Genomic DNA, 16,653 nt, shown 5'->3' on the forward strand with positions numbered 1-16,653 from the left:
TCCTGATAAATGCTACCCAGGCTCTTGAGCAGGCTGGCAGCTCACTTGGCAGTAAACAAGATACAAACGCAAGCTTTAACAACTGATGGGATCCTCTTCTTCTCTGTACCTCACCATTCAGTCCCCTCCACCCCTGCATCTCCTCATCCTCCTGAGCAGCTCAGGCCAGGGGATGCCTAAAACCAGCCATGCAGCAATGCTGGCAATCACAGCAACATGACAGGTGTTTAGCAAAGCGCAGAGGATAAAGAAAGCCCAAAGACACATTTAAACACAAAAGATGGGTTGGACGAGAGTAGCCCAGAGATTATGAGAGTACCTTTGCTGTCAGTGCTCATCTGCCCAGTCAGAGCTGCCTGCTGCCCCTTAGGTTTCCGTCTCTTTTTTGCCCCACTGCATGTGACAGTCCCCAGGCAGAGCAGCTCTTTAGTGTGGTCTGCACTGTATGTGGTGAGGAGCCTGAGCCCTGCTCTACAGCTTTCTTCTCAATGCAGTTTCTATGCTTGGTTTCAGAATGACAACCTCTGATGCTGTGCTGCCTCGGGCAGCGGCTGACTCTCGCACAAGTGGGTTTATCTTGCATCCTTTCATTTTACTCTCACACCCAGCTGGGGGCCAACCAGTTTCAAAATAAAATGAAGCTGCCAGAAGCTCTTGGGACTCTACCAACCTTTTGCAAACATTTTGAGCCGTCGCAGAAAATGGCCTGTTTCCATGAATGCTCCCACTGGCATAATGGGTCACCTGGGGATTCCCGGACAATGAATATCCCTGGAGCAGATGCAGCAAGATGCCCAGTTTCATATCTGGGTGGTGTGGGGAGACTAAAATTGGAGCAGCTTCGGAGCCACCCACACTCACCCAGAAACGGAAAAATCCCTCCCTTAGAGAATTTACAACCGAAAGCTCAGATTTCCAAATGGCAGCAGACGCCCACACAAACGAAGGGCCGGTCCCAGTTAAGAAGATGAAAAGAGAAAGGACATGCTGTTCCCCCAATTCTGCAAGTAGGGCAAGCCAATGGTCAAGCAAAAGGGGCTTGCTCAAGGGCACCGGGGGAGTCTATAACAAAAGCAGGAATTGCCCCAGCTCTCTGTTTGGCATCTCAGAGCACCAATACCGTCCTCCCTGTGCGTGGCAGCCTGTCCCTCCAGTGCAGTATTTATTGTAAGCTGGCTGTTTCTGCAGTCATCCCTGCCAGGCCACGGCTCTGCTTTTGTGCTGGTCGAGAGCAGATGGAGCAGCCTGATCCTCCACTGAGCAAATGAAGCTTTTCACATGGGCGACTGTTGATGGGAAGGCCTGGAGGTATTGCTGCTGCTGTAGCAGCAAGACAGCCCGCGGCAGGACTCCAAGAAGGGGGCTAAGAAGAAGAAGGCGAGTTCACAAACTATCATCATTTAAAATAACTGGAGGCAGAGAACCTGGACCAGTTCTTCTGCTGGGAAGGACACCACAGCTCAGACAATGTAGCAGTGCCTTTTCCCCACCACGCTGGTGGAAATTAGTTTTCTCCCTGTAATTGTCCTTCTGTTCACAAATCGCTAATGTGTACTTTTAGTCTAAATAACTTTTATTTTGGGTTAAAATTAGGAGAGAGCCCAAGCGAAGTTTCCATGAGGCAGAAGACTTGTCTCTCTCCCCTGCCATGAAATGAATTGACTTCCAATAAGCTCTTACCTAGGAAGGACCATGGGACTGGAAATGGTTCCCAGGGCCGTTAACTCCAGGGCCAGCATATACGTGAACTAAGTAACCTGGTGCAAAATTGTCCAGAGCAGTCCACTCCCCACATCCCCACTTCTGAAGTATTGCCCACTGTGGTATTTATTACTTCAGGGCAAAAGTCATCAACTAACTATACCTTGGTACATGAAGAGACTATGAGCCTCTGTTATTTTTGGAGGGGTACAACTAGCAACAAAAAGTGGCCAGCCCCCTGGGTAAAGTTCAGAAAGACCCAAATCCAACACTCTCATGAGTAAGATATATAATTTTCTTTCCCTTTATATCATTAAGGTATCAGGCATGCGAGAGGTGGATAAAAGAGTACGTTCCCCAACAGAAAAAGTTTTTAAGAAATATAGGGTCAAATTATCTTGTTATGCAATACCCCTGCAACTTATAAAATCTAAAGCTGCAAGACATAAATCAACCACTAACTGCCTGGTGTTAAAGGGAAACTTCCTCTCATAGCAACTTATTGCGTAAGCGCCTTTTAGCAGGAGCTCCTATCTTCTGAAATCTCTGTAAGAGGTTTGTTGGACTACAGGGTTGTTGGGTTAGTCTTTATGATCCTTTCTGTGCCCTTTTGCTCTGGTCCATCTTACTGTCCCTTCCAGTGAGCATCAGGGAGGAGGCGCAAAGCCAGCAGCTCCCTGCTTCATGCTAGGGCTATTGCAACGCACGGCTCAGCTCAAGGTGAGGTTAATCCCACCACCATGGATGGCGTCCCCATTTTCTCAGCCCTAAGGACCAGGGATTTTAGCACCTTCCCCTTCCCTAGCTCTGACTCAGGTCCTGGAAAATTTTGTAAGTGATTAACGAGTACTGTAGACTCTTTTTCACATGAAATCTGTTCCTGCCAACGACTTTGTTGGTGCTGTTCTGAAGGTTGTCTGCAAAAGGCTCTCAGGCTGGGCACTTGCTTACCCTGGGGATGCAAGTTGGAAACCACAGCAGGACCCTGCTCAGATACACACAGCAGCATTACTGAGAGCACCCTGCAGCTGCTACCGCTCCACCATTCACGGAGAGCTGAGTGGTGCCACAGGGCTGGTCCCCCCCAGCTGTTGTGAGCGTTTGCTGTAAAAACCCCTGTGAGTCTGAGCAGGGGGTCCCAGTGAGACACATGTTCCCAGTACAGAATTGCATGAGAAGCAGCAGCCCATGCCGCTCCTCGAGGCTGTTCAGCATCCCCCAGAGCTGGCTGTGATGACACATACCCACCCAGCTGCTGGACACCAGCTCCAGGTCCAGAGCTGGCCAGCAAAGTCTCCATCCTTGCAGAGGATGTTCCTGCTTCAGTTCCCATCATCCATAGCTTTCCCCAAGCCCATCAGTAGACTAAGTCGATTTCCACCAGCCATTTCTGGCTGAGACTTGTTTTATTTATATTTTAACCCTTGCTTTACTTTCCCCTTGCACTAAAAAAAAAACAGAAACAAAGAGAAATCACTGCAAGTGACAGCCACCAGCCTTTGTAGCACCACGTTATGCCAGAAAACCCCCATGGGGGCAGGGAAAGTGGTGATTACAGTGCCCTTCTACCCGCTGCTCCCCCCATGCCATGAGATACATGAGAGCTTGGCTCCAGGGCTAGTATTAACGTGCTGTTTGTTTGGTGACTGTTCTGCTACAGTTATTTTTAGCCAGTGACGCCTTGGGTATTTCGCTTCAGGATGTCCGGTCTGAGCCTCTTTCTGGGAATCCCATGTTCTCTAATTGTAAACAGCCCCATTCAATTGCTTGCAATCGCAAGAGGCCCTGGCTTATGCAGCGGGGCTGTCAGGTGTGAGTCAAACAGGAAGCCACTGCTGCACAGGCGAGGTATTAGCCATGAAAAAGTGCCCCTGATTATCTCACAGGACCTGGCCTTGCAGCCTACCGCTGGCCAAGCTGATTCACCTGGCTGCTGTGAGGCTTGGGGGTTTGGGATGCTGCCTGCGCTGGGGTTTGGCTCTGCACCTCCCTCACATCAAGGTTTATTTGGAGGCTGTGTATTGCCTGTGCCACCCCGTGTGAAAATGAGGGTTTTGGTAATTTTGAGGCCCCAGCTGCTGGTTTTGAAAATATCGTCACCGTGGGAAAAGGGCTCTGGAGCATTGGAAACCTCTTTGCGTGTGAATGCATCGCTTCAGGGACACCAAGGCATCAGGGTCTGGAAGGTGCTGGGAGGCTCTGGGTGTCTGGGATGGTACTTGGGAGATGTGGGGACACACGAGAGGAAAGCTGCAGCTGGAGGGGGTGGTGGTTTCAGTCCTCTCTCTCTCCCCATGAGACACTACATCACACCAACCTCAGAAACCCTGCAACCAGGTGATCTGGTCTTTTGCTAAAAGCAGCAGCACTCTGCTGGCCTGTGGACACAATAACCAGCCTGGGGTGACTCAAATGCATGGCCCATGCTTCTCAGCACCGTGGCAGAGGCTGCAGGCAAGCCTCCATCACCCTCAGGAAAGCTGGCACCAGACAGAGGGCAACACAGGGTCAGTGTGACCAAGATGAGCCTGTAACCCCGTGAAAACACGGGTCAGTGCCTTGATGACTGTCAAGAGATGGCAGAAAGGCAAGGGATGTAAAGACAGCGTCACTGGATGGTGCACATCAACAGAGGTTCCAAAAGTGCTTCATTCCCAGTGGCACCAGTCAGCCCGCCCCACTAGCAAGCCCCCAGCACGTGGGCTGGAAACATGGGTCTCACTGGATTTCCCTTTCAGCAAACAGCTGTGACACTGTGCAGCTCCCCGGGACAAAGCAGCTATCCTCCCTTTACAGCCGCTACAAAGGTCCCAAATGTTACCAATATAAGATCAGATGCAAGCGCTCTGTTTATTCCATTAGCGGTTTATCCCTATTTTCCACCCCCTTATGTTTGGGAGCCCAGGAAAAACTTGCAACAGCGGTTTTGTTCATACAACCAGATTTTACCAGTGCTTGTTCAGCTGAAAGAACCCGAGACCCCTCCAGCATTTCCAGACCATGAACTTTGCTACCTGCAAACCCCCCTGCGCACAGGACCCCAATTGCCTGGGGAGCAAAACCCTCAGGGACAGCAAAATACTTGCGCTTCTCTAAAATCTAGGGATTACGGAGCTTAAGTTTTGTGACCTGCACATCAGAAGCAAATTGTATGGACATGGTAGAAAAGCTGGGGAGATGCCTGGCCGGCCCTGTGAGGCACAGTTGCATCCCAGGCGGCTGGGATGCCAGTGGCAGCCGGAGACTTGCAGCCACGAGGATCCCGCTCAGGATACCCATGCTCCACTGCCATCCTTATTGCTCACTCCTCCCGTGCTCCCCCTCTTTGTGAGCTAAGAATATGAGCCGGAACTGAGGCAGCTTAGAAAAGAACTCTTTCACGGCTGAGGCATGATGGTTAATGGCAGAGAGCAATGTTTTCAAAAGGGGCTGAGGGCAGGATACTGTAAAGTATCTAAATCTGGTAGGAACATGAGTCATACCGAGCATCCACAGGGATGCAGCTTCTAAGGCACCTCAGCAAATAGAAAAAGTTCCCCAGAATGGCCCATGCACGGCCATGTGCACAGTTGTGCCCATCTCTTATCTGACTCATTTCAGTGTCTGAGGGGAAACCCTGGCACTGATAAACAGCTCTCCACTCCCTGCCTCCGAATTTACTAACTGAAATCTGGAGTCTATTTTTAACCCCAAAACACCCACTGCAAGTGGGGGTAGCCAGCAGCACGGCACGGCAGGTCAGCCGGCACCATTGGTTTGGGACTGCGTCACTGCCAGCCCCACTTCTGAGTCTGAGCTGGCTCGTGCTGTTGTTTACTGGGGTAATTTGACTGTGGCATTGGCAAGTTAACAGGCAAAGTGAGACTAAAACAAGTCACACAGGCACTTTCCATGCTCAGTGGCGGTACCGTGCCCCCAGATGGGGTATGCAAAACTGAAAGGCTCCAACTTTTTATTTTCCAGCACCTCCCTCAAACAAGGGTACAGTATAACCTGCTCAGCAGTGTTGTTTTCTGAGGGGCTGGTTCGAGACGGCAACATAGCAGAGGGGCAAGAGAGATGGAAAAAAACCTCCAGGTTTGAGATGAGGTTGCACTACAAGGTGGAAACCAGATTCAGGCCATGCTGCTCTTTGAGAGTCACTTTCTTCTTATTTACTTCCCTCACGCTCAGTGCTGCAGTGTACAGGGGCACACATCAAACACAACAACCAGGACTAACGCAAGCACGCACGGTGGCTGTAGGATGCAGCAAGGTGAAATGACAAGACCTCAACGCTCTTCGGGTCTCAGACCCTGATATTACAGCTTGTCCACCCAGAGATGCTCAGCCCCTCTGTCTGGAAACAGCAAGAGAAGCAGCATTTTCATTTCCCAGCCAAAGCAGGAAGGGCAGGGGCAAGACAAACTGTGTCAAAGCCCAAGCTGCTGCAGAGCCGTTACACACAAGGTGACGCACACCCGAGCCTGGGTGATGATGTGAAGGCTGGCCCTGCTGTTAATTTGGAAGGGAAGTTGAAGCCAGGGCTGGTTGGCAAAGCCATCAGCTGCTTCAGGTGTTCACAGGAGCTTTTTATGCTCCTTCTGCATGGAGGGAGAGGAACCACCCTGGCTTTGTGGTCAGGGCAGGACACCTCATGCTTTCCCTTGCTTGGTTTTGGAGAAGTCAGGAATAAGGTTTCCAGCCCTCTCTCAGGGAAACACCTCTACTCCCAAACATTGCAGGAGGGAGGAGAGAGTCTGGTTGCAATTCCTGCCTAAACAAAGGCTGCCTTTTACAGCTGCGTCCCATCCTTTCCATGGGATGACACCTGATGTTTCCTTTCTGAAGGCCTCACACTGTCTGCAAGGTCTTTGGTAATCATTGATTCTGGATTAGCTTTTTCTGGCTTTAGGAAAACTTCTGTGGCCAACATGCCCAAACACCTTTGCTCTTCTCCCTGTACATCACAGCTGCCCCAAAGGCAGTGCGAGCCTGCAGCTCACGTTTGGTCACCTCCGACTGCTCCACATGGCCAGGAGCCCCTATGGACCGTTTTCTCCTATTTTCTGCCTCTGCCCAGATCCTCGTGCAGATGCTCGGCCTTCTCCTCGGGGCCTCAGCTTAAATGCTTCAGGTTCTCTCTCCTCCAGGGCATTTCAGACCAAAGCATAAAGCTCAGCAGCCCAGAAATAACTTAGGAGGCATAAATCAGCCTTGCAACCCCAAGAAAGAGGTCCCCATTTCCCCATTGGAGACACTACTGGGGAGTCACACGCCAGGCAGCCCATGACAAGGGTGGGCTGCGCGCCTGTCCCTGGGCTGCAGTTCCTGCTCCATTGCAGAGATGTACTATAAAACCTTCATTTCCTGACACACATGGGATGAGGCCAAGGGGTCATGTTTTGGACAACCTGGCTTTTCCATGGTAACCAGCAATGATGTCACTGATGTGCAATGATCGGAAGGGGCCTGGGGAATGAAGAGCTCTCAAGGAACGAGGTCGGAGAGGAGGCTGAGACAGTGGGGGGCATACTCACAGCGGGCGGGGGCCACATGAGAGCAGCCAGGGCAATGTTTTCCTTGGATGGCCCTGAGCACAAACTGTGGCCAAGCTGCTTGGGGACTGGAGCCTGGTACAGTGGCTGTAGCAGAGACCATCCTGCCCTCTCCTCCTCCTCCAGCTCCAATCCCTCTGTGCGTCTTCTCAGCATTTCATCCCCCTGCAGCCAAAGGGGCCCAGCCAGCTGCTCTTGCACAACACTGGCTAAAACCTCCAACCATCTTCTCTCTCTGTGCATGGGCATTTGCAGGATTAATCCCTCCCACCCTTTGCCTTGGGGCCTGTGAGATGCTCTGTTCCCCCTTCTCCTGCCATTTCTCTCCCTGCTTTGTTCCTACAGCTGCTCTTCTTCCCATCACAAATTCCCTCCCTGCAGGGGAGCCCCTTTACAACATCAAGATAATTAAAAACTCGGACAGACAAGTACATGCGGCACCGACGGTCAGCATCTGTTGCCATGGGGCGGTTTGAAAGCTCTCATGCAGCAGTGTCCGTCTGTCTGTCCAGGCTTCCTGTGATTGCAGCCATCTGATACTGCAGTGCCTCACCTCTGGTTATTGTGCTGCAGCGAGGCCCTGTCTGGGTTAGCTCATAGATACTACCAGGATAAACACACTGAGCAGAAACATCCCTGTGTGTGCAAAGCTGCCGAGGAACCGCTGTTCTGCCTGTTTGTGATATGACAGAAAGGCCTAAGCATCTCTTTTCCACCCCAGAAACACCTATGCAGGTGTGAAGCATCAGCTCAAACCCTGTCCTTCACTCATCTCTGATGGGGCTGACCTGTACGTGCAGTTGTAACCCAGGAGGGAGCAAGGCTGGCAGAGTATGGCGGATGAAACATGAGCAGCCTGCACTTACAAAGGAGCTGGGAAACACCATCCATTTCAGCCACAGTGAGCAGAGACAGAGTACAGTAATCTATCACAGATTTAATTGGCAATTGACAATAAAACTTTCACCTGCTGTGTCCTCAGAGCATTCATCTGCCTAGAGGTCCTTCTAGCGCAGCAAGCAAACAAGCATTCAAACCTGGCAGCTTTGACTCAGGCCTCTAACTCCTTGCTCATGTGCTGAGTCTTTATGTGAGACTGGGCATGTGGTTTAAATGACCTGCTACACATACACCTTCCTTGGCAGTAAATGAAATAGTGTCCCGTAAAAAAAAACAGCAACAAACAACCCCAAAAAATTCTTTACAAGGCACACATCAACAAAACACCAGTCAGTGACTGGTGAGCCTCACGAAGAAGTCGGGTGCTTGTAGATGTAGACCCACACTGAGGCAGGTCCCCAAAAGCACAAGGCAGATACGTTTCCACTGCCTGTGGTAACGCATAGCTATTGTCAAATAACTGTCAAAACCGAAGGTGTTCAGTAGCAGGAGGGCTTGGCAGCAGCGTGAAGACAGCACAGCAACTGTCTTCCCTACATTTTGGACCTCACTAAAAGATTTCATCCTAAATAGAACCATTTTCAGCAAATAGCATCATCCAGCACACTCAGCCTGCTGCATGTTGACTCAGGGCTGTCTCTATACATTCTTCCTACAGATACATAATGCCATCAGCGCCACTTGCAGGGGGGAAGGCGGGGGGAACAAACAAAAGAAAAACCCAACAACATGAAAGACCTTCCAAAAATGTTGCACGAAAAGTGAACACTCAGCAGAGCAAGGTTTCCTGCACAGTGAGAGTTGGCCAGTGAACAAACAGGAAATCACTGCTTCCTGCCTGCAGAGGAAGCGCCTATCTAATGCCTGTGATCAAAAACAAACAGCACTTCAATTAAACAAACAAAGGACCTAAAACTTCAACAGCTCGCAGCCTGGGTCAGCTCCAGTGGTAGTGAAATGCGTCCAAAAATAAAAGGCTTGTAACCTTGCAAAAGGCCCTCATCCTCTTCCCCTTGCAGTGACGCTGCTCACACTGCATGTGCAGAAAGCAGAAGGGATTGGGCAACCTCCTGGCCACGTCCCTGGGTGGGTGCTGCCATCCCAGGAACCAGCTGCCCCAGGGACGCAGAAGAGATGGCCTCCAGCAATCGATGTCCCAGACTCTTGGGTTTGGTGAAGGCCCACTGCTGACAGCCAGAGCTACATCTGACCTCAGCCCCACACATCCCCAGTGCCTGATACTGCAGGCAAGGCAGGAATCCCAACCTCTCCAGCCTTATGGCTCTGAAGAAGAGTTTGAGAAGCATTTGCACAAGGACAGCCCTCCGCAGATGGGAACCGACCTCACCTCTCCCCTCTCCCGCAGCCTTAGGGGCTGTTTAAATCGCTAAGCTGGCAGATAGCGCCTTCTTCCTGCCCAAGACCCATCTCAGATGCCTGTGACTTTGTGTGGCCTTAAGCCAGGTCCCTGAGTCCAGTCTCCACTTTGCTTGTCTCAGTTTAAGTTCCACATATAGGAATGTTTCCTTTCCAATCTGCTACAGAGGATTTTTTTTTTCCTAATGCAAATTCACTTGTCTTAAATATAATGAATTCAGGAAATGGAAAGAGGGATCCTTTCCTATTACATCTGGGCAAGGCAGGATTTATAGTCCCTGGGCTATATATCATTCCTAGGAGTCACAGAGCAATATGATCTTGAGCCTCCCATAATTTCAGGTTTTCACCCCCAGTAAAGGGGCCGCCAAGAGGATGCCGAGAGCTGCAAAACACCTAGGAATCTCACAGTGTTATTCCAGCTTGCTGAAAACTTTCTGGACAAATCACAGCAAAGAGTTTGATCCGAAAAATCAGCAGGATTCAACAGCCAGGTCCTCCCCATCCCGGTGTGTGCTGTCAGTGCTCAGATAAGCCTCTGTGCCAGGGGCAGCAGACTGCTGCAGTATTTATCAAGTGAGTTACAGAGTCTTGGTCATTCATTTGGTGAGATCCAAACTGAACATGAGCTGTTTGCCAGATTTGAGGTACAGGCACAAAGGGATGGCAGAAATAGTTTTGCTCCTAACCCAAAGCCTCAGGACGTCTCCAACTCAAAATCCATCTCTGGAAAGCCTATATTCCCTTCAAAGTTATGCTGTCCCCAAAACCCAGAACACACCCCTTCCTCCCCCGTGACACTGCCTGCCTGCTTACAGGTCATCCAGCCTTGTGTCCGTCCATCCAGTCTGCTGTCTGTCCAGCCAGCCCAGGGTCCTTCAGGCTGAGCCCTGAAGCTCCAGCTTTGCTCATTCTGCACATGCCCTACGCTCTGGGCTTTTCCAAAGCCAGGCTGGCTGGAAAAACTGCTTGCCCAGCATGAAAGCAAGCACAGAAAAAAAGAAACAAAAAGGCTGGGGTTGTCCCAGGACTTTGTGTTTGAAAGGGAGCACTTTTCTCTGTCTTGCTGAGCATGCTTGAAAACGTGGTGAGAAATACGGTTCAAGAACAAAAGATGGCGAGCAGTTACCAGGGAGGAGCAGGCTAGTGTGAAAAAGGAAGGCTAAAGCAGGCTGAACGGCAGTGTTACCTGTCTCCTAGCTTGCTGAGGACCAGCAGAAGCCACAGACTAACAAACTAGGGTTGCAGCAGCACTGGAGGGACCTGCTGATCTTAGAGAGAGGCTCCATCTCCTATTCCACCCTCCTTTTCAGGGGTGCAAGCTGCAGCACCTTGAGTCCCGACATACCTGCTCTGCTGCAGTTTTTTTTGTAGGTATGCACCAAAGCTCAGGATGGGTTTTACAGACCTGCACGCATCCACCAGGCAGGGCACAAAGCAAAGCACAATGATATTTTCCCTGTGGTACATTTTGCAGTTAAAAGATGCCAAAACAACAGCAAAGTAGGTCTAACTACAGGCTGAATAGTAACTATTCCAGACTCACCAATAGCCCTTCAATGGCCTTTGACAACAAATTTCCAGTATGAGGGAATGTGTGTGGCCACCACACAAATCCCCATTATTTAGCAGTTTGTCTGGTGATATTATAGCCATCACGTGCAGCCATCACAAAATGCTAAATGCTTGCAGCTCCAGCAGGAATTTTTCTGCCTCATCCGTCTGGTTTGTTTGGGGGAAAAAAAAAATTTACCTGTTTCCTGGCATTATAGCTGCTCACTGGTTTTATTTGCTTTTAAAGTAAACTTCCTGATGAATTAACCAAGCCCAATTAATACATTCTTAAAGTGCATCTTCCTGACAATGCAAACACAATGCATGGCTGTGTCTGTCCAGGAGAGATACCAAGGGGCAAGGGACACTGGAAATAAGGTCAAAGCAGGGTACTTGTCACTTCCGATCCCTGTGCACCATGAGGGTGGACAAACATGTTGTATCACCTCAGTTCCAATTTACTAACTGTTCCAGGTGGCCATTTCTAAGGGCTTTGTCCCAATTTCCCTTCCATGTGTGACAGCCCCCCACTGAGCAACCCCAAGCTCAGCTTCACCAAGGAAACAGGGCCATAACGCCAGGACAATGAATGCCAAAATCTCTTGTAGCCCAACAAGATACCAAGAATCTACATCAAGTGGAACAAGTGTCTACAGAGCAGCACTGCCATCCCACTGGTCCCTCCCACCTATGCCCAGTCTGCTCACTTGCCTGCTGGTGTGACACGAGCTGTAAGAGGGAATGGCTGGGGCAGGGTGCAGCACTGGTGAGGGCAGTCATCACCATGCCTTGCCAGAACATCCCAGCAGGGACAATACAAAGAGGGCCAAGCACCAGGCCACAGTCTGAACACAGAGCTCCTTTGCTGAAGGCATGGCCTCTCCAGGCATTTGCACTCCAAATGCTCTCATCCAAGTCTTTTAAACAATGTCTGGTCCTTCGTACTGCGAAATTGCAGCCCTGGCCTAGCAGATAAAAGGGTTGCTGATGTTGTTCCATCCCTTGCTGGAAAATACACGCAACATCCCTGGAAAGCTGATTGCTAATATGGAACTGCTGGTCAATTTCCTCATTGTGTAAATGCCAAGAACACAGATGAGCTCCTGGAGGCTGCTATGGAGGGGACTATGGGCACAGAGGTGGGTAAGACTGTCAGTGGCAGAAGTGGCAGTAAAGTTCTCATCTCCTCCTGAAAACCAAGAGAACACAATTATGCCTCTGAAAGCTCAATTAAATCTGGAAGTTTCATCAACATTAACACATCAGTTCCTGCTCGAAAAATGCCAGTCCCAGACAGTAGCGCAACAACTTTGGAGGTTCCCTCCTGCCGCAGACATGAGATCTGTTCAATATCAAGTCTGAACATGCTCATTTTGCCTCCCTTATTCTGCTACTTTAAAGCCCAGTTTTATCCAACTCCTTCAGCTTAATAGGATTTAAGGTGAACGTGACTGCTTCCCTTGTGTTGATAGGCTCCGATCCCCCCTGGAGCAGAGTAATCCTACTCACGTTCACATAGCCCAGTGTACGCTCCTAAGCCATCTCTACCCACAATGCCTAGTCCATTTTCAGAGACATCGGAGTGCTGCCCAAAGTTGCAGGATTTAGTGGAGGTCTGTCTAGACTAGAAATGTGATTTTATGGAGAGAAGAACTCAAGTGTATCTAGCCTACTCTGACTTTCCACGTAACAGACTACACTGGCTCTCTAGATGACTTCTGCACAAGCCACAAGTTCTGCAGGTCTCCTAGAAAACTTCCAGTCACGTTTTGAACAGCTTATGTGTTGCAGAACACAGGATGACTTTTAGGTTGTTTATAGCATAAGAAAATACCATGCTCCAATGGCTACCTGAACCGATGCAGGACTAAGACGGTCTTAGTAATGCTTTGATGAGTAATAAAATTGGCTTTATACCTTTTTTGATCATTCCCTGTTTATAAGGCCAAGCTCATGTTTGGGGTTTTGTTTTATCAACTGCCATATTACACCAGAAATAGCACCAGTAGGTTTCTTCTTTCAAATCCTCCGATACCATCTTCAAGGCATTGCTTCCTAAAATAGAGCTCCCCATTGCGAACATGCCCTACATCTACACTAAGCAGCATCAACATTCCTATTTTCCAAAAAATTAACTCCGGCGAGATTAAAACATACTAAGGACAGAGTTACCTAGGTATCACACTGGGCCTTATGGGAGGAATGAGACATGTCCTGATTACCCAGAGTGGTGGCCAAATCCTATCCAGGGTTGGTTTCCTAGAATAGATCCAGCAGTCACCATCTGACCTACTTTCTCTGCTCTCAGCTGTAGTCTTCCAGTGTTTTCTAACACAAAACCACATTGTTTGCACTTGCCCAGGTTTACTTTGTTTATCAAGATTTCTCTCCAATCAACGGTCTTTCCTCTGTTTTTCCTGTCTTTTCCATGTATAAGCCATTGGCTGCTTCTAAAACCCCTACCAGGAGGATCCAACTTATCCAGATTACAAGTTCACATCAAATATATACTTTTAGCCAAGATGGACAGCCCTCAGAAGAGCCACCTCTTCTCCTCTGCCTGCAAAGGGAGCCAAGGCTGATCAACTCACCTGTGCTTGTTCACCTTAACTTGCATCAATTCCACCTGACTAGCTTGTACATGGGATGGAGGGCATCAATAAAGCCATTGGAAACCTTCCTAATTGGAGTTATCCCAGACTTTTTCCTTTTCCAGGGCAGAAGAGAGAAATTTGGGAAACTCACCTGTAACAAAGCTTTTAGGAGAATTTCTTACCTGAGGATCAGTCACTATGGCACAGAGGCTTGCTATGGACTTTCAGGGACCAATCTTTTCCATGCCCTATCCCAAGGGGCTCAGATACCCTGTGGTGTTTCCTAGGCTTACGTGCTGTTTCCTATGAATGTTATTTCAGTGCAGACAGTGGACACTGGAGACAGATGGAGATGAGGAAGAGAAACTCAAAGGGGGGTTTACTGAGACATGGGGGCCATTAGACAACAGCATATGGGCTGTATTTAGTTGCATGCAATCGTCTCCCCAACCTGGGAGTCATTCCATTTCATGTCATCTTTGGCAGTGAAGCCGTAAGGACTTCCCACCAAGGCCATTTGATCCCACCAGCATGTCACAGTTCATGGCCCCTCTCAGCAGCAGCACTACTATCTCTCGTGGTGTTGTATTCTTAACCAGATCACTGAACTAACCTTGAGCAGCTGAGGTTAAAAATAAACCCATATGGCCTAGTTTAACCACACTGCAATCACACAAGTTCAATGGCAGAAGTGAAGGGGCAGCTGAGAGATGGGAAAAGTGGCAGAACTGGTGGAGTACCTTCCCTCCAAAAAGCAGCTTCTGCTGCATCTCACTACTTTTCCCTCCTTTGCTTTTTCAGGCTTTAGTGGTTACCAGTCTAAGGAACATGCCACAACACAGCAACATCTCTCTTAAGCATGCAGTGTTTCCCATTTGCCAAAGAACACCTAGTACCACAGTCCTCAGGTCGTATTTTGCTGCAGGTTCCTGTATCACCATGCAGCCCACATGCATCACCATCAGTTTTCCCCCAGTTCCCCTAAATAACATAAAGGTAGGAAACACACTGCAAGTTATTCAGTAAATAGAGGAGCCAATACAAATGAGAGAAGGGATTTTTTTTGACCTCAGACATCCTTCAGAGCCACAATCCCTGCTCCTTTGTTCCCACTGTCACCTAGGCACTGCAAGCAAAATAAGGTTGCATTAATGGTGGAGTGACAGGACACCAGCGAGTACATGAGAGCATGTGAGAGCTCAGGGAGTGCAAACACCGTGAAAGGAAGGTTTCATGAGATGAGTGTATTTTAGCTGTTTGCAAAGGCCTGCCAGAGAGAGCAGGAACACAGAGCTGTTCTGGTGCACAGAACAGAGCAAGCGTCCTGGGAAGCTGCTCTGGAGGAGGAGTGGCAGGTTCATAACGTGCTTTTTTGCAGCATGCAACCCCTTGGGAAGATCTTAGGGATTCATCTGGGATGGGCCTTGTCTCTCACAGTCTCCTGTGTGAATCGCTTATTTTCTGGGGACGGTAAGACTGGGGCCCCATATTAGAAGTTGCACATTAGGCAGCAGCTCCGCCACTTGTCCTGACTTCCCTTAATTAATATACATCACACTGCTGCTGAGACATCCTGCATTTTGCCTCCTGCTTTTTGTGCATGGTGACTCAGGTGAAAGTAGATTCCAAATAGCGGTCTTTACAATGACAACAGGCACTGCACCTCTGCCTGCTTTCCGTGCTCCCAAGCATGGACCACAGCAAGCCCTGACAGCCGATCTCTGCTTCGGACGTGGCGGCTACAACTCGGCGACCCCCTGTGCAGAAAGTCCCCTGTGTTCCAGCCCACCTCTCTTCTCCATGTTAAAAACGGACTGGAAAATTCCTACGAGGATATCGTAGGCAAGAGAGCAGAAATGCCAGACACCAGCAGGAAAATCTGCAGCATCCACGCAAGGCAGCGCTCGCCTCCGAACCCAAGCACCCCGGACTGTGGAGGTGTCTCCCACCTGGCGCCTTTCCAAGCTCCTCTTTCAGCTTCGCCCCTGGATTACACAGCCCCAAAGCTGCGGGGGAAGACCTCCCTCCCACAACCCAGCGCAGAGTCACATCCGATCGAATCATACTTGGTTTTCTATGCCTTTGAGATCAGGATTCCTCCCACCTTGCCGAGTGCCAGGTTTTGGCAAGTCTCACAAGGAGCGGAGCCAGCGGGTCACCCAAACCCAGGCACACAGCTGGGTGGCAAAGCCTTCTGCAGCACGCGCGTGTCCGATGGGGACTGCACCCGATGGGGACAGCATTAGTGCTTTCTCAGGTTGCGCCGTTGGGTTTTGAGAGTTTTAACGTTTACAGCATCTGCTCTTGTGCTACACACAATCTCCACAGCCTGAGAGCTGCGGGAGGACCCCGGCTGCTGCAGTGACAGACGCGAGCACCCACCGCGCACGGCCGCGTTTGCAGATGCGGTGACCGGCAGAGTCACTAGCAAGCTACTCACCCTGGGTTTGTCCTTGCATCCAGAGGAATTAAAGCCCTGGGAGATGAGGTCTCATTGTTCAAGATGTGCTTTAAGGGAGGCAGCTGCTTTCTTTATATCTCAAGATTCACTAAAGTTCAGGAAGAGAGAGAGAGAGAGGGGGGACGGCGAAAGGGGAGGGACTGAGAGAAGGGCCCAGAGGCCGTATAGAATGACAATGGAAGGAAATGCTTTATCAAACCTAGAAAGCCAACCCTGCCCTGGGAACACAGAGGGAGAAGGGGGGTGGGGGGGAAAGACTTACAGAAGAAAAGCGAGTTCAGCTGCCCTGGGTTCCTCCCTTGGCAGTGCAAGCCCTCCTCCCCCAGCCCCTCTCTCCCAAACACAATGCAAGCCGGTGAAAGCCATCAGCCTCAAACACTTTTTTTTTTTTTTCATTAACTAGAAGTTTCAGTTCTTGAAAAAATATTTTTAAAAAATCCAACAACCAAACCCTGCCCGGGAATGGGAATGTGACGCTCTTCCCCCTCCCCCAGCTCCAGCCTTCCAAGTTTCTATGAGTCAAACGTTT

At 49.8% G+C, this 16,653-nt stretch overlaps 1 protein-coding gene across 1 annotated transcript in view; it reads right to left on the reverse strand.

The window, feature by feature from the left end:
- Positions 1-16,250, reverse strand: part of HDAC7 (histone deacetylase 7) — an 88,425-nt gene extending 72,175 nt beyond the window's left edge. The window contains exon 1 of the mRNA XM_080368890.1: positions 16,104-16,250. Within this exon, the coding sequence (XP_080225016.1) occupies positions 16,104-16,122 (19 nt within the window). The 5' untranslated portion in view covers positions 16,123-16,250. The remainder of the gene's footprint in view (positions 1-16,103) is intronic.
- Between the last annotated feature and the right edge of the window lie 403 nt (positions 16,251-16,653).

The sequence above is a fragment of the Falco punctatus genome (assembly GCF_963210335.1).
Source record: "Falco punctatus genome assembly, chromosome: 18".
In the NCBI taxonomy this organism is placed as follows: Eukaryota; Metazoa; Chordata; class Aves; order Falconiformes; family Falconidae; genus Falco; species Falco punctatus.